This window comes from Ochotona princeps, chromosome 5, assembly GCF_030435755.1.
Source record: "Ochotona princeps isolate mOchPri1 chromosome 5, mOchPri1.hap1, whole genome shotgun sequence".
In the NCBI taxonomy this organism is placed as follows: domain Eukaryota; kingdom Metazoa; phylum Chordata; class Mammalia; order Lagomorpha; family Ochotonidae; genus Ochotona; species Ochotona princeps.
In genome coordinates this window covers 47,771,875-47,790,226 of record NC_080836.1, presented here as the reverse complement: position 1 = coordinate 47,790,226, position 18,352 = coordinate 47,771,875, and the positions used below count along the sequence as shown (strand labels likewise).

At 38.0% G+C, this 18,352-nt stretch overlaps 1 protein-coding gene across 3 annotated transcripts in view; it reads right to left on the bottom strand.

Moving 5' to 3' along the window:
* Positions 1-637: 637 nt before the first annotated feature.
* XIRP2 (xin actin binding repeat containing 2) overlaps positions 638-18,352 on the bottom strand; it is a 326,918-nt gene continuing 309,203 nt past the window's right edge. Inside the window, exons 9-11 of one of the 3 annotated variants that reach the window (XM_058664584.1) lie at positions 9,036-18,333; positions 6,144-6,261; positions 638-2,468 (exon numbers count right to left, since the gene is read on the bottom strand). In XM_058664584.1, the coding sequence (XP_058520567.1) occupies positions 905-2,468; positions 6,144-6,261; positions 9,036-18,333 (10,980 nt within the window). In that variant the 3' untranslated portion in view covers positions 638-904. Of the gene's footprint in view, positions 2,469-6,143; positions 6,278-9,035; positions 18,334-18,352 lie in introns of all 3 variants that reach the window. The other 2 variants (XM_012928702.2, XM_058664580.1) reach the window with 2 other exon arrangements.

Sequence of the window (18,352 nt, the reverse complement as noted above, 5' to 3'; positions counted from 1 at the left end):
AAAAAAGTGGTGACAATAAGATCTTGTTGGATATGCCCATAACCTCTGGTTCTTACAAAGTCCCAAAAGGGGAGTGAAAATACTTATCACTAGAAAATATCTCATTCCAGGATGAGATCTTGCTTTTCCTTTAAAGTTATGCAGTAAGCTGATTGTCCTAAATTGGTTTCTGTAAATGGAATTGGAAGGACCTGTTTGCCTGGTTCAGCTACTAGACAGGATGGAGCTCTTACTGATTAGATGGTTCATAGTGTACAATGCTTAAACTCATTAGGTGTCTGTGTTTTATGCCACTGCAGATGACTGGGATAATCTGTGTTGTGCACTGATATAAGCTTGGTTGACTGAATGATTTATATCATTTTCCAGCACTCTCCTAATTGATGGGATGATCACTGCTTAAAAACCTCTGAACATAGCTGATAGGGATTCCTCCCCTCTTCCACTTGCAGTGGGAATTATGTGGGACAATTCATGGGTCGGCATTGGCCAAGCGAATAAAGACTCCTGCCTCCAACTCATTTTGGGGATTGGTTTGCTCAATTCGGAATAAGACAAATACCTTCTAAATCGTGGAGAATACGGTGGGGGGGGGGGGCGCTAATATATAATTGGGGGAAATAAAGCTACAGAACAATTTTAATTTTTACCTCAAAGGGTTTGATTTTATTTCAGCAAATTCAAGAAGATGTAACAAGTGACAGACATAGTGTCTTATGACACTGTAACATTGCCATGTTTTGTTTTCAACTTTGCATTCCATTCAGAACAAAAGTATATTCAGAGGAATTAAGAAAAAATACAAAGTGTAATACAAATCCTATCTCCAGATAGACGAGATTTCTGAACATCGTGTTTACAGTATACGCCGTTCAAGGTAATAACCCTGAACATCCCTGAAATCCTATTTCAGGAACCCATATTTCTCAGCGACTGAGTGAGAAGTGAAGTCACCAGAGGCGTTGTACTCTGTGTCACTGTAGCACCTGTTCCTTTTAATCTGCTCTTCCACAGTGAGCTGTTCCGTCTGGACCTCCCCTGCGGGGGAGGAAGGTGTGGCTGTGCACTCAGAGCTCAGCACGCCTGAACCTGTGCTTCCATTCTTGCGGACGTCTCCCACAGGCTCACTGTGCCATTGCTCGACATCTTTCCCAAACTCTCTTACGTACAAACATGGCACATTTTCAATGTGATCTGCAGAATCTAACATATCACAATCAAAATGCTGCTCATTTTTCTTGGAAAAAGCAGTGATTTTCATAGAATTAGGAAAGAAAAAGTTTAGATTTTTGTGATTAGAGTGATTTCCTTTGAAATTTAAGAGATTTGTATCAGAAGAGACCATTGAACTTTTCCGCTTTACCACCAGGCCCCTCTTGGTGCCTGGATTTGGAGTAGACTGCAGAGGACTGCCAGCAGTAGCTTTGTCAGTCTGTCTTTTAAGAGCCAGAGCCAGTGCATTCCTTGAATAAATCTGTTCAGATTCAAATACACCAAGTAACTGGGAAATTCTAGAGGCGTTTGTGAACTTTTCAATTTGATATTCATTTGCAGTGTAGTTTACTTTGCTTGACAGTGGTAATAAATGAGGAAATTCTAAAGTAGATGTGTTCTGCCTGCAATTACTCAAGCCTGACACTGTTACATAATTGTTATTATTATTCTTATTCAAATTCTCTTTACAGTTTTCCTGCACCACCTCATCATCAGCATTAGTAACCTGTAAAACTTCTGTCCCATTAGCTTCATTAATTTTTTCATTTTTCTCCTTTTCACCACTCTGCACAATCACATCTGCGTTGCCATTAAGCTCCATTTCACTTTTCCTTTTATTCTTTGTATCTTCAGCCTCATTCAGCTTATCTTGCACGTTCTGACTTCCTTCCTTCTCATCTTCTCTTCTTTCGTACATTTTCACTTCTTTGATTCCTGTAACATCTTCTTTCTGACAGCTATGGGTAGACAGCTGATGTGGGTACTGAAAAGACAGCACATCATGTCCTTGTTCTTTTTCTCCCAGAGGGCTCATCTGCTCTGTATGTGGTTCACTCTTAAATTCAGGGGGAGCAGGGATTGTCACATCGGGGGGCCATTTAGGTTTATTCACTTGGAGGTCTTCTTCAAGGAGAAAGGTTTTCTTAGGCATCTCTGTGGAGGGAGGCCATATGACTTTTAATTTTCCCCTCTCCCCTAATTTTATCAGATTACCCCTTTGCTCTTCCCTGTTTTTAGCAACTGAATGTTGATTAAGATTTCCAAGTGCAAAGATATTTCCTACAGTGTCTCTGCAAATATTCTGTTCTTTTTTGGGAATAAAATCCCCTAAGCTGCTTGGATGTTTGTAATTCCATCGATCTTTATGCTGTTTGTGTCCAAAACCTTCATCATAATTTCCTTTAGATTTGAAAAGTTGTTTAAAGTGAGGTTTACAATATATTTGTCCATGAAGTGATGCGTAATTTCCCAAACTGCCAAAAAGAAACAAAAAACACTCAGCATTATGTAAACTTAATTCCCTGTAAACAGGGAATTAAGAAATTATTTGCATAATGAATCAGAGACCTAGTAAAATTATCTAATTTGCAATAGATGTGATTTTTATTAAATATTCATGTTACATTATAGTTACCACCAATGGCCCATGCATGTCTTATAGCATTTAGAATTTCATAATGTATATCAGTTGCTGGTAAAACAGATAATGCACATATGCTTATGCATAGTGTAGAATGATAAGTCAATGATTTACGAGAGAAGTCATAACTTCAATAAGTTCTCAACAGTGTACACTTACAAATAAACTACTTGACCTTCTTTTACAACTGGATTTTAAATGAAAAGATAGGTTGCCTATGCACTTGCTTGTTGGGCCACTTTAGTGAGATCATCAGACAAGAGTATCTGTTAAAATGAAAATTGTATTTCATTAGATTTAGCAATATAATGTTGAATTTCCCCGAATCTCCACATCAAAGCAAGCACCTCAACTAGCTGTTAAATTGGAAGTCCTTGAGTCATATTTATAAGCAAACTAAATGAGAAGTTAGTCAACAAGATTCCTCCCTCCCCGTGGGGGTGGGGAGGTAACAAATTCTTTGACTGGATTGCATGCCAGTGAGAGAATAATATCTAAAACTGAAAGATGGTTTGTCCTGTTGGCCAATGAATGCTAAGGGTCAAATAATATAAACTCTTCTTAGCAATACAATGTAAACTAAAATATGCACAAGGGCAAACAATTGAAAATGTCTTAAGTGCATGAAAAAGAATACAAAATAAAATTTCAATCAGTAAAACATAATTAAGGGTATAAATAATCAGAGAAAAAGATATACACTAATGATCATTCAAGAAGGAAAAAAAATTTCAATCCATGCAAGTTCCTCAATGAGAAATCTAAGAAATCAAACAGATTAAATACTAAAATTTATGCTTAACAGAAACTGCCATGAATCATAAAAGTATATAACAAAATGGAAAGACCCATTGGTCATTGATAATATTAACATAAGAACAATCAATGCCAAAAAACGAATTCAAAATAAAAATACAGTAATAACATCAAAGTATATTTTAATTTTAAAACTGTTTATAGTAAAAAGAAAATTCAGTGATCTCAATGCTTTATGTCAGCAGAAAATGAAGTTATGCATATTTCTAGTACTCTGAGAAAGAAAAATTAAGCCAAAGATTTTAATCACAGACAAACCATGTTCCCACTATAAAGGTCACAAATTGAGCAGCATGTTGTAACTCAATAAGATTGTTTCAATAATTTTTTTCTGAATACTCTATTGAAAAAAAGAATTTTAGTAATCAGAATAACTAAAGAAACAAAGTCGGGATTGGTGATGGAAATACAGCTTGCTGCTTGCAATCTAAGAGTAAATGAGGGTGAAACTGAACACCTAAAATGTAAAAGTATAGTCCACCATGACCCTTCACCTAGCCCTGATGTCCTTGCCCATCTCTCTTAGCACAAGGTATCCTTGCCAGTCTCTTATTAAAAGGAATTCACTTACTTAAGCAGGTGGTTCCCCAATAGATAAGTGGTTCCCTAATAGATAAGGACTTAAATGACCAGTAATGTCTGGAAGCAAACCCTGTAACTACATTCAAATATCATCCCCTTCCCTCGTCCTCCCTCCCAGCAGAGGCTGCAGCACAGCAGAATGTAAATTCCCAATGATCATGGCATGACTGACCGATCATGAACCTTGCACTTATCAGACCCAATTTTCTGGCTATAAGAAACTTCACTCATAACTACTTGGGGAGACTGGGGATTAAGCAAGGACTGCCCAGCTCCTTACTCTGCACATCACAATAAAGATCCGCTTTCTTCCACCACTCCGATGTCAGTGACTGGCTTTTTGTGCGACAGTATGACGTGTGAGAGGACCCAGTTTGAGGGTTCTAGGTTAGGGTGTTGTTGTTCAGCAACAAGGGCACTCTGGAAACTCATATAGTATGCTATGACTATATGATTTTACACTATAGATTATTAATCTATTCATCTACCTGTGTATTTACCTACCTACCCATCCATCCGTAGATAGTACAACAATTTTTAAAAATAGGGGGGTGGGGAGGACAGGTGAATGAGAAGGAAAAAATAATCTTTAACTGTTTTGATATGCTACTATTGCTAATAGTTTTGTTATTCCAAGACTGTTACGTAAATGAATATGGGATATCCCAATTTTGTTACCTCATTTGTCTTTGAGACCTATGAGTCTTGACATTGGAGAAAGGGGATAAAAGCATAGTAAACAGCAAGCAAGGTAGAATAAATATAGTTCTGATTTTGATTTAGAAAGATAGCTATGAATTTATAATATATTTTTGTATGTAAGTATTTGGAGTTTTTTACTACTTAGAATAATTAGAAACAATGGTTAACCCAGTAGAATCAGCATCAAGATTGCCACCTCGAAACACCTTTCTTATGGAAAGAAACCAGATTTTGAAGAAATGATTGATTTCAGTTCTGGGGCACAACAGCCTGGAAATCTAATTTTATCAAATAATGAGGAAGCTCTCAATGATTCCTACAGTCCTGATGAAATGACTGGAGACAAAGAGGTATTCATGGGCCAGGAAGAGGGCAATTTGGGTTTGAAAACAATAATGATTATAATTGCTTGGTTGAAACGAATAAAATATGCTCAAACCCAAGAGTCCATAAAATTATAATTTGTAAAAAATTACATAAATGAAATAAACAGTTCCATCATATTATTAAATTAATAAACAATGTGTAAGCAAAATGATAAATAATTGTTCTGTCTTTGCTTAGTCAACTGTACTACTGTGTAGTGGTATAGTAGATGAGAAACACATATCTTTAACAATGTTCTAAAAAAATGAAAAAATCAACAGCATTAAACTATTAACATTTTATAAATCCCAAGAAATAAATACAGCTATTCAGTATCAATAAATACAGCTATATCAGTATCTTGGACTAGCTATAAAAATGTCAGATTCATTTAAATTTAAGTAAGTGTAAGTTTGGGGAAATAAATACATTTGTAGAACTTAGTAGGGTGCTTCTATTGCTAGAGAATTCAGAGTGCTTCTCTGTCATATCAGTGATAATAGTTTACGATGGTTTTGTTTGCTTGTTTGCCTGATATAGTCTAATCTTCATCTAACACATGTATTGTTAATGAAGTTTTTTTGGAACACAGACAGTTCTATCTAGTTTCAGTTACATTCATTTGCCTAGTTACTTCTATTCCTGCAGCCTAGCGGAAACTGAAGACCAAAAGACCCAGTGTGGATGTAGAGTTGAAAAAGGATTTCCATGGGGACCTTAACTGGAAAAGTTTGGAAAATTCTGACTTAGAGTTTAGATTTCTGATTAAAGTGCTAGCTTGAAAATTATAACTTATACAATAGGTCTTGTTTTTCTTAATTCACGTTATTATCCATGCTTGCATAAACACGATTTCTCTGAAATTTGTTAGGAAAACAAAAATCCTAAAAGCTAAATGTTGCAGCCATACCAAGCAGCAAGATAGAACATGAGTTTATTCCCTTGTGCAGTGATGTTAACCAATGACAGCCCTGACTCCCCAGAGACATGTTATCCAGACACTCTTTGTATTTTTATGTCATAGAGCAAAAGGCATACACACCTCAGTTTGTTGTTGCAATGGTGGCATCGGAAGCAGGACTTATGAAAATTCTGTTGATCTGCTACTAGGCACTCCATTGGATAAACTGTCTTTTGACAAAGAATACATATTTCCTTGTCTTGAAGTAGCAGTTTCTAAAAATCAAACATACAAGAACTCATGTAGTATTATCTTTAATAGTTTTATAACAGCATAATGGTAACAAACAATGACATGTCAACTAAGTAGAAAGCTTCTAACACAACTGTTCCATATGCTCCTCTGGACATGGACTTATCTACTACCATGCTTCTGTCTGTCCTGTTAGTCATTACTATTCTAATCCTTCTATTTACCTACTAATGCAAGTTGAATTCTGTTGTTTAAGGAAACATACATGAGTAAAGTAAGTTCACTAATTTTATGTAGATATAGGTAATATAACTGAGTTATAGGGAGCTCTGACAGAACTGTTCTCTAGATAACTGAACTTTTCAATATACATAGAGCGGTATAATTAATTTAGTTCATAGTTATATTTTTTGTAAGATTTATTTATTTTTTTATTACAAAGTCAGATATACACAGAGGAGGAAAGACAGAGAGGAAGATCTTCCATCCGATGTTTCACTCCCCAAGTGAGCGCAATAGCAGGTGCTGTGCTGATCCGAAGCCGGGAACCAGGAACCTCTTCTGGATCTCCCATGCGGGTGCAGGGTCCTCGACTGCCTTCCCAGGCCACAAGCAGGGAGCTGGATGGGAAGTGGAGCTGCCGGGTTTAGAACCGGCGCCGATATGGGATCCCGGGGCGTTCAAGGCGAGGACTTTAGCAGCTAGGCCACAACACCGGGCCCCATAGTTATATTTTTAAAACATTCTGGACAGATCTTTCTAAAATATTTACATATCACTTTTTGGCCAATGACATTGTATATGGTTAATATTTTCTTGCTAATTTAGAGTTCTTTTTACACAGTCAACTTTTAGCTGTCATATAATGAGAAATGCTTAGGGCTATTCTCATCTTCAGTAAGTTTAGGTTTTAGTGCAGCTTAGATTCTCATAATTTTTTTTTCTTTTTTCTTGTTTTCTTACTCTTCTCTTATACTGTGGTGCTGGCAGGCCTTTCCTTCTATTTTCATTGCCACTGTTGGCTGTATGATAGTAGTGGTATAATAATAACCAATGCTTTCACAACACTTACAAACCTCCGCAGAATGGTCTATTGTTTAGCATATTAACTTTTCTGTTGTTTATGATTCTCACAATGTTATTGTGAGAATAATTCAGCTTTCACATGAGTTATATGCAAGTATAAGAGCAAATGTGGTTTTTTTTTTTTTTTATTATTCCAATACACAGAAATATTGTCAAGGCCTAGATGTTCAGTGTAGTTTATGGGTAGGAATCACTTGCTTAAGATGCCATAAGTGGGCCTGGCGGCGTGGCCTAGCGGCTAAAGTCCTCACCTTGAAAGCCCCGGGATCCCATATGGGCGCCGGTTCTAATCCCGGCAGCTCCAATTCCCATCCAGCTCCCTGCTTGTGGCCTGGGAAAGCAGTTGAGGATGGACCAATGCATTGGGACCCTGCACCCGCGTGGGAGACCCAGAAGAGGTTCCTGGTTCCTGGCATCGGATCGGTGCACACTGGCCCATTGCAGCTCACTTGGGGAATGAATCATCGGATGGAAGATCTTCCACTCTGTCTCTCCTCCTCTGTGTATATCTGGCTGTAATAAAATGAATAAATCTTAAAAAAAAAAAAAGATGCCATAACTGGTGATACATTCCTAAATTTAACACCAGTTTCTTCATATTTCCCATGCTGTTTGAGCTATCTTACTAGAAACTGAGCATTTGAAAAAAAATTAGACAACTTTGCTTAATGATGCCAGAAGCTAGCACATTATGAATCCACATTGATCTGAGAAACTAGACACATATGTTGCAAATATGTTAGCGGCATAAGTATTAGTTTTAGCAGTTTGATTTGTAAGCTCGGTATTTCTTTCAGTCTGTATAAATGAATGGGCAACATTAATGATGCACATTATTGTGTCAAATCCTTTTAACAAAAACCATGTTGTTGTAAAAGCAGACAAAATATGAAGAAATAATCTGGCTCCTGATGTTAAAAAGAAAAAAAGAAATGTGCTAAATTCAACTCCCTCAATGTGTATATAATCAAAGTTTTAAAATGTATTGTCCATGTTCATCTGCAAATAGGGTCACCCTGAGCTGTTATTTGAAGGTTATTTTTAAAAAGATGAAAAATTTCAGTCATAAGAAAAAATGTGGCATCAGAGAAAGCGAAGTCTATTTAAGCTCCATAGCAATAATTAAACATATATAAAGTCTAGTTCCATACTCACAACCTTTGTTAGAGATAGAGATCTATAACATCCCATAAAGCACACATGAAAACTATAAATCCTTTCTTGGACTATTTTTACCCAGCTGTGTTGAATTTAATGCAAAGACCATTCAAGTCTGACAGTTAAAAATATGCCAATGTTAAGGTATGCTATGTGGCATCATGCAAGAATTGAATTAAATATCTTTTCATAAGAAATACTAGTAATTTTTACAGGTATTAATGTGTACTTATTAACACTACTGTAGTTGCAATTATTATTACAAATGATGCTTTATCAATTCATATTTATCTTGACAAATGCAGGTCACAATAATGTATGGTTAGTTCCTCTCATACAGTGGCTGGAGAATCATATTAGATGCTTTGATAAAGAGAAAGCAGCAAAACAAGCATAGTAATCATACAGGGGAAACTGTTAGTTCCAGCTTATGTTGTTTGATTATTTCCACACACTTTTAAAACTGCAAATCATTTTGGGCATGGAGCACATGCTTGTAAATGGAGTAACCTTCTTTCACACTTCAATCTCATTTACCACTTAAAAATGCAGATTCCTCCTGGAAGGTGGTTCTCATCTCAGAGGCAGAAGAATCTGAGGTTGTACATCCCAGGCTCTCAAAAACTCTCTCACTCTCCTGCCACGCCTTTTGAAAATTCCTTCTGAGTTCATTAGATGAATCAGAGATATCTAAAATATGTCCAGCGATGACATCCTCGTAAGTTGGTGGGGCATGTTTAAAGTCAAAGCCAGATCTGCTAGCTTCTGAGCTATGGGTTGTTGATGTTGTCTTTGACCCAGCAGTGGGAAGCTCATAGGAATCTAGGCCGGAGAAGTGCTCACTGAGAGACCTTGTTTCAGAGCGCACCTTGTGCTGTATAACAGGACTTTTTTCTTGCAGCTTTCTGGGATAGTTACAAGAGAAGCCTGTAAAATCAGTGTTCCCTAAAGATGTTAATCCAAATTCCTCTTTACAAAATGCTCGACTTTCTTGTTTTATATTACGGCTTGCTTCTCCATTTGCATAAACTCTTCTATTTGACTTTGATTCAAAAACTGGGCCATTCTCAAATTCCCTGAACCATCTGTTTATTTCATTTTCGTGATCACTCACGAAATCTCCAGCCATCTGAGCAGATCGGTTGGCTGCTTCATATCTCTGCCTGTGCTCTGGCACGCGAGGCGCTCCGACCTTGCGGATTATTTCGACTGCGTCATAACTTTCAGTTTCTGGCACCATACAGTTAGCAGAATTTAATCCATCTTGGTGAACATAAGTTGCTCTTTTCTCTACTTTTCGAACTTCCTCTTGAGCTTCCATGGATTCTTTGAAGGAACCATTAGTGACATGATTCACATTCACGGGGATGGTGATTGTAGGTGGAGAGTCTCTGCCACGCGTGTCTATCTTAATTTGGCGACGGAGTGTGGCAGGAGACATGATGATCTCAGACCTCTTCTCCACGATTGGGACTGGGCTTACTGATGGACATGGGATAGTCCCTTTGGATAACTTTGCAGTGGTGTCTTTGAGTTTGACAAGTTGTTCTGAGCGACTCCTGGGTGGAGAAGGGGATGTGTCTGTTCTGGGAGTTCTACCTGTTTGTGACATGGGCTTTCTTGGTGGGGGTTCAACACAACTGTCCTGTTTAAGGGACTGAGAAAGCTCGTCTTTAGTAGAAGGGACATTCCGTCGGGCAGTAGACTCAATTGTTATAAAAGTAGGTGAAGGTGAGCGTGTTTTTAAAGAGGGAGGAGACATCTTACTATCATCCAATTTAATTTCCTGATGTGTTTTCACATAGTTTTGAGCAAGTGCTTCATGATGAGTTGTTACTTCATGGTGTGCTGTTTCTTCTACAATTTTATTTTCCTTCTGCTCCATGTTTTTATCATAGCTAACATTAACATTAGACACTTTGGTTGCTGCTTCATCAAGGCTAGGAAGCTTATTACCGTGTCTCCCTATTTTGGAGGATATCATGGCTGTTTGGATTATATTCTCACAGGACACAAGCATATTCTCTGCTAGAGTCTTAATGTATGTTATTTCTTCCCTGATTTTTTCTGAATTATTCTCCATTGCCGTGCAAATTCCATGTTTTCTTTCTTCTTCACTTATCAGCCATACTGGAACAATATTCCACAGTGTCTGAAATGTTTTCAGATCATTTTTACTTGGCTCAGCTTCAAACTCTTTCACTCTAGACAAAATCTGCTGTAGCTCTTCACGTTTTCTCAAGTATTCCAATATATTTACAGCATGCTTTCCATCACCCTGCTGGAATTCTTTCACAGAGGAAAATAAAGATGTGTTCTGTGTCATCTCGTGCTTTGAATCTTCAGTGTTAGGGAAGACTTGTTTCTGTTGAATGCCCTTGACTCCAAGGCTGGTTTTTCCCTGTTGACTACTACATGACTGGGACAATTCTTTATGCTCAACTTGACTTTCAGAAGTCTGTATCTCTGTTTGCCGAACATTCTGAGTCCGTGAATCAAAATGGGCTTCAGCAACCTGCTTGATCACTTTTGGTGCCGACCCATTCTTGACATGCCCTTGTCGTCTTTCAACTATTAGATTTTCTTCTTTTGGGCCAATCATTGAGGGGCCCTGAGTTTTCCTTCCACTTTCCATACATTTCCCTTCCTCAGATTCCCTTAATTCTCTTTGCTTCTCAGGAACCACCTTGAGTTTGCTTTCAAGGCCCTCCTCTGCAGTGTTAGTAGGCACTTGTTGCGTCACCTTTTTATCTTTCTTAGGTAATTGATGATGCTTTTCAGCCACAGATTGATTATTACTATATTTGGTACTTGTTTTCATTTTATTGGTTTCTTGATACTGCTGTTCAGAAATGGTTTGAACATCAACGTGTGATTGCTTTTTGTGACTTTCATAGCAGAGGCCAGTTTCATTTAATGTATGATCAATGCTTGGGGGCTTGATGGTTTTAACTTTGAAACTTGGGGAAACTGGTTTGATCTGGAGCAAGTTCAAATGCTCTGGATACTTCTGTTGGATTTGTTGTGTACTACATTCTTGCTGACTCTGTTTCGTGTCATAAGTTGTTTTAGATTGTGCTATGTCCCCAGAGGTCTGTAAAATTTCCTTCTTCATGTTATATTTGGTTTCTGAGGATGCTAAAACAGGTTGGAGCTTCTTGGCCATTGCCACTGATGATGTTGTGGCAAACTGTTTATCAGAATTAACCTCAGGCACTTGAGCATTACTTTGAGAATCAAGGCTTGGCTGGGGCACAAGTGACTCTGAATGCATTCCAGAAAGGGGAAACTCCTCATTTGGTTTTTGTAATGACATTTCTTTTTCAATCTCTGATACATTTTGACTTTGGATTTCTCTTTTGACTACATTATAGCAAGAACTCTCCTGCTTCTGTTTCTCAAGCCTTTCTCTTTGTTGTCTATATTTTTCTTCAGCAATCATTAGAGGTGTCTTAAATTTTCTCATGTAAGGTTTTGGACTTTGTTGTACTGAACATGCTGGAAATGAATGAGATTTTCTGAGAGGTGCGATCTCTTTTTCTTTGGGTGCTGAAGTTTCTGGCACTATCTGAGAGACAGACTTGACAGAGTTGATTGATAATTGTTTTCTTTCATCAAGACTTTTACTGAATACGTCCTGCTTCATCTCTGTGCATTCAGTGCTGGTCACCATCATGACTCTTTCCTGATCCTTTCTGGAAGTGGTGTTAAATTCCATATCTGATAGGGAATTTTGCAAATCAACGTTTTGGGGAAGATAGTTTTTATCATCTATTCGCTTGAAAAATTTGGGCTTGGGTAATGTGGGAGGTGGAATACGTGCTTTCGATTTTGCTGTTGTGACTTTAGACTGAGAGTGAGTTTGTTGAGAGCTTGATGCTTCTTGGTGTATGAAAGTTTCATTGTGCTTTTCTGGAATACAATTGGTGGGCTGTATTAATTTCTGAGATGATTTTGGAGGAGGTGGAGGTGGTGGGAACATTGATAGAGATTCTTCTTTAGATTTCGCCTCTACTGGTGGAGGAAGAGGGAAGCCTGGAAAGTTTTCAAATCCAGACTTTGTTTTTTCTGGTGATGGAGGAAACATATTTTTCTCAGGCAAGATCATTAAAGGAGGTGGAGGGGGAAGAGGAAATTCAATTTCAGATGATGCATTGGAAGGTGGAGGAGGAGGTGGAGATGGAGGTGGAAGAGAAGACTCAGTTTCTTTCTCATCATTCTCAGTGTTAAAGTTGTTTGGATTAAAGGACATTTGCATTGCAGTTTTTAACTCTGCAGAAGTATTTGTCTTCATTAGGAAGTCCTGGTTTTTCAGATGGACATCAGTCTTCTGCTTTTTGTCACTGGCCTTGAATTTATTGTGGCTCTTTTCAGAGACTTTCACTTCAGTTACATTGGATATGTCTTGATCTGCCGACAAAGGTTGAAGGTTCATGTCATTTTTCTTTATATACCCATGAGAATTTTGCATTTCTTGCTTTTTAAAAGTTTGCTTCTGAAAGTCTCCTGTTAATTTGTAAGTTTCTCCGGCTAACATGCCTACTGGATGGTCCCGAGTGGAACTGGACTTCAAAATTTGCATACTTGTTAGCAATTCGGTGGTTTTGTCCTTTTCATCACTCTTTGCATGGAGAGCCTCAGACTTCTTGTGGCCATTCCTCAGCCCACAGGTTTGAGTATGATGCTTTCCAGTTGTTTTGTCAAAAGACTGAGTGGAGTTGAAGATAATGTCCTCTTTCAGTTCTTTCAGTCTCTCTGAATTCTTATTTTTTTCATTTTGATTTACTGAAGTTGTTGAAGTTGAAGTCAATTGTCTATTCATATGTTCTTCTGTAAGGTGTTGCTCTGTTATGGACCAGACACCTGTTTGGTGTCCTGATTGTAACACATTTTCAGTAGCTTTGTAGTTGGAATTAGATATTCTTCTAAGGCTTTTCTCCAGAGCATCATTGTTTTGTTCACGATCTACAACAATCTTTACAGTGCCTTTGGGAACTTTGGACAAACTGACCTTGGTTCTTTTTTCAGTTTGACTGAGAGTGTCTGCTTCTCCTTCCCACCTGGCTGCCGGCTCAAATGGTCCTGGCCTGGGCTGCAGAATACTTTTCTGGTCCCTCTGGATGGTTATCTGATGATGCTTTGTCTTCTGTTCTCCTGAGGATCCTACTGTCACTGCATGGACTTCTTTATTTACACCTTCTTTATTTACCTCTTTGAAACCTCTTTCTGCTTCTTTCAAAGACCTTAATGATGTTTCAAGGTCTTGTCTGAGAAGCTCTTTTTTCATGATTTCTGTCCTTGTGTTTGCAGCTCTTTCAAGACATTCAATAGCTTGATCAATATTGTCAGGCATGATACCTGGCTGGTTAGATTCTTTCCACTGATGGCTTGATGCTTTAAGTGAGTTGAGTGTGGCAAACGTGTGACCTTTGGTCATTTCTTCTGTTTCAGCCACTGTTTTCTGGTTTATGGCCTGAGTAAGGGAATGTAGGGTTGATTTTAAATCACCTTTTACAGTTTCTTCTGTGGTTGACTTACAAGATGTACTCTGAGGCTCTGCCATAAAAACCTCAGCTGTTTTATGCACATCTCCTGGGATGATGTCAGTTGCATTGACAGTACGCTCAACCTGAGACTGCCTTTTCTTTAGTAACAGTTTTGTGCCCTCAACATCACCTCCAATTATTTCTTCTTTTCCTTCTTGTTTGCTAGCTGTTAAAGTTTCAGTTGACCCTGTCTGTAGTTGTCTGAGATAATCCAAAGCCCCTGTCTCTATGCATGTTGTGAAAAACTGCACATTTCCTCTCTCAGAGGCATCAATTTTAACCCTTTCAGGTGTTTTATTGTGTGATGTGGAAGACAACAGATTGTGAATAGTGCGTCTCACATCACCTCCTATGACTTCTTCCCGCTCAAACGTGTCATCAGCATTTTCATGAAGAAGACAATAGATAGTCATGTTAACATCTCCTCTTTCATCTTCCTGGATTAAAATGCCTTTCTTTACAGATTTTTCCTCTGAAAACAGATTTTTTATTGCTTGTTGTATATCGCCTCTCACTATCTCTTCTTTATCAGCGTGAAATTCAGTGGATCTGTTTAATAGTTGAGTTTTAGTCATATTGACATTTCCTTTCTCTTCTTCACTCACCAAAATCTCTCTTCTTGTGCAGTCTCTTTTGGAAAGTAAGGTCATGATTATACTTCTCAGATCAACCTTGATAATATCTTCTTTCTGTATCTCCAGTGATGCTTGATTCATTAGCTTGTATTTTGCCATTCGCACATCTCCAACTTCATCAGCTTCGATGATAATTCCAGGAGACTCAATAACTTTTTGAGAGTAAAGATCTTGTAATGTTTCCTTAATGCTCTTGCCAATAATCTCTACCTTTTCTATTTTGCTGTCATTAAATTCATGAATGGGTGTTGTTTCAAAGAGCCATGTTGTTGTCTTAACGTCTGAAGAAAGTATTTCCTCTTTGGTAATATTTGTGATGCTTTCATCTGCTTCCTTAATAGAATCCAAAGTTTGATTTTCAAAAAGCCACACTGCCTGTCTAACATCACCTTTTTTCACATCCTCCTGGGTAACTGTCTTAATGTTTTCGTATTCTGATCCTTGTCCTCTCAGTTCATCTATAGTATGGGTTTCAAATAACCAAGTTGACGTTTTAACATTGCCTTTTTGTATTTCATTGACACTTACTGTTCTTATATAATTCTTCTTATGAAAATCTTCAGACTCAAATAATTGTTTACTTGTCTTTACATCACCACCTTGAATATAGTCAACAGAGTGAACAACATTTTGTAATCCTTCTGAAATCTGGTCCAGTGGCTGAGTTTCAAATTTGTATCTGACAGCACTAACATCTCCCCTCTGAATGTCTTCCTGTGTCACTGATTTAATAACATAAACGGTTTCTGATTTGTTAATTGAGTCTAATGGTTTTGTTTCAAAAAGCCACCTTGTTCCTCGAACGTCTCCGTGAATGACCTCTTCCTTTTTAACTGTTGTGATTTCATGGTAGCACCCCTCTTGATCTTGAATTGCATACAGTGGCTGAGTTTCAAAGAGCATTCTGTAGCTTTTTACATCACCCTTTATGACTTCTTCAGTAATTGTTTTCTTGCTGCTGATATGATCTGATTCTTCTTTAATCTCATCTAAAGAAAATGTCTCAAAAATAAAGCACCTCTTTCTTACATCCCCACCTTGTATGTCTGTCACTGTCTTTACTAATTTATCACCTTCTTGACATTCTTTTATTGTATCAATTGGCTGGTTCTCAAAAAGCCACCTACAATGTAAAACATTGCCTTTCTGAATATCTTCAGTTTTTAGAATTTTCATCTTTTTCAAAACTTCCTCTGAACTAGAACTTATAGAATCTAGGTACTGATTTTCAAATTTATACCTCATGCTTGAGACATCCCCCGCTTGAATATCCATTTCCATAGGCTTGCTTTCCTTCCCCTCTTCTCCTTGTATGCTGTCCAAATTTTCTGTCTCAAAAAGAAAACGTGTTGCACGAACATCTCCACCTTGGATCTCCTCCGGTTTTACAGTTTGCGATTTGACTGTTGTTTCAGAGTTATCCTTCAAGCTATCAAGTGGCTGAGTTTCAAAGAGCCACATACAGGTTTTGACATCTCCTTTATGAATTTCCTCAGTGCCAGTCACCAATGAAACTTTTTCATAAAGAGAGTCCATTGGCTGGGTTTCAAATAGCCATTTAGAAGTTTTGACATCTCCCTTAATGATATCTGCATCTTGTTTGGTTGTAGTCTCTGTTTCTTCCACATTGCTGAAATATTTGATTGCATCAAGAGGTTGAGTTTCAAATAACCATTTAGCAGATTTCACATTCCCAGTCTGTATTTCTTGAGCAGATATTCCTCTAATTATCTGAAATTTATGAAGGCTTTCATCAAACTGGTCAATGGGCCTTGTTTCAAAAAGCCACCTACAGCTCCTTACATCACCTCTTATAATTTCTTCTTGCTGGACTGTTTTTACTTGATGGTATTTTCCAAGGTGGTCTTGAATGGCATACAGTGGTGTTGTTTCAAACAGGGATTTATTTAACTCTACAGCACCTCTTGTGACCCCTTCCACTTCTGTTTTATGGGATGCATCAAATTTGATTAAATCATTTGATTCAAAAACATGTATATAATTCCTTACATCTCCTTTGTCAACTTCCTCAAGTTTCACTGTTCGTGTGTATTCTTTTTTATCTTCTCTAATCTCTTCCAGAGGTTGGGTTTCAAAAATCCATTTCTGATGTCTAACATCCCCCTTTTCTTCTTCAGAGGCAGAGATTGTTTGAAGCCTTCCAACATCACGATTCTCTTTCAAGGCGTCAATTGGAAGTGTTTCAAATAGGCGCTTAGTGGTTTGTACATCACCCCCTATTATCTCTTCAGGTGGCAGAGGCTCTGCATCAGGAGCTTCTCTGAGAATGTCTAATGGCTGTGTTTCAAACATCCAACACTTTCTGGAGACATCTGTGCCTAATATTGTTTCCTTTTCAGTGATAACCTCTTCAGATTCTTTGATTTTCTCCAAAGGTTGTGTTTCAAACAACCACTTTGCCCTGCTCACCCCACCTTTTACATTTTCTTCCATGGATATTCCTCGGACAACTTTTATTTCTGTAATATCCTTATTAATTGTGTCCAAGGGCTGAGTTTCAAACATCCAGCGTGCTGTTCTCACATCTCCCTTTTCAACATCCTCTCTTTGAACAGTTTTGATTTCTAGCATTTGACCCAAACCATCTCTGATAACATAGAGTGGCTGTGTTTCAAAACATTTTATGCTTCTCTTAACATTGTTCTTAATTTCTTTGAGTTCGGATCTGAGTTGTAGTAAATGAACCTCATCCACTGACTGAAGCTCTCCAAGTTGATCCAGATGTTGAGTTTCAAACATGTATTTCACAGTCTTGACATCCCCACCGGTTATGTCCTTAATGGCAGTTTCTTCTTGACTTTGATGTATTTTATTCATCGAATCCAATGGCCTTGTTTCAAACATCCATCGGGCTGTGCGGACATCTCCTCTGGCTAGTTCAGGAATTTTCTCAGCTGTTTCTTCAGTCCCAGAATGATCTCCCAGTGCATCAATAGGTTGTGTTTCAAACATCCATGTGGTATATTTTACATCACCACCAGCAATGATTTCTTGATCAGCAATGCCCTTAGCAAGGTTACCTTCATCTAGAGACCCACTGTTGATGGAATCTAAAGGTTGGTTCTCAAAAATCCATCTCATGGACTGTACTTCCCCTTTCAGAATTTGATCCCACTCTAAGTATTCTCTCTCTGAACTCAGGTCTTTTTGAGATCTGTCATTTGTATTTTCAAAAACATACCTAGTTTGTTGTACATCTGCTGAAACTGAGCTCTTTGAATTCATTTGACTGGAAACAATCTCAGAAACCTCACTGATATAATCTTTCTCTAAGTTTTTCCTTAGCTCAGGGTGGATGTGTTTGTATAAACGATTTAATTCATACAAATTCCTTTGCTTGGAATATAAATCTTTGGGGATGGGCAGTCTTTTGGGCGGGGTGGGAAATTCAGGGGACTGAGAAAATGCTGCTGCATCTATTGGAGTTTGCAGTACATCAGGTGGGGGAGGAGGAAATTCTTCCATCTGTCTCAAAGGCGTGTCATTAACTTGTGCCAGAGTTGAGGAAGTGACACTGTGATCACTGTATCTTGTGGTTGATGTTTCCTTCCTCTGGCTATTGGAAGTGAAAGAGGTAGAAGAGGTACCCACATCTGTAGTTGGCCTTAAAGTCTCTTCATATTCATATTCAATCTTTGGAGAAGAGAAAATC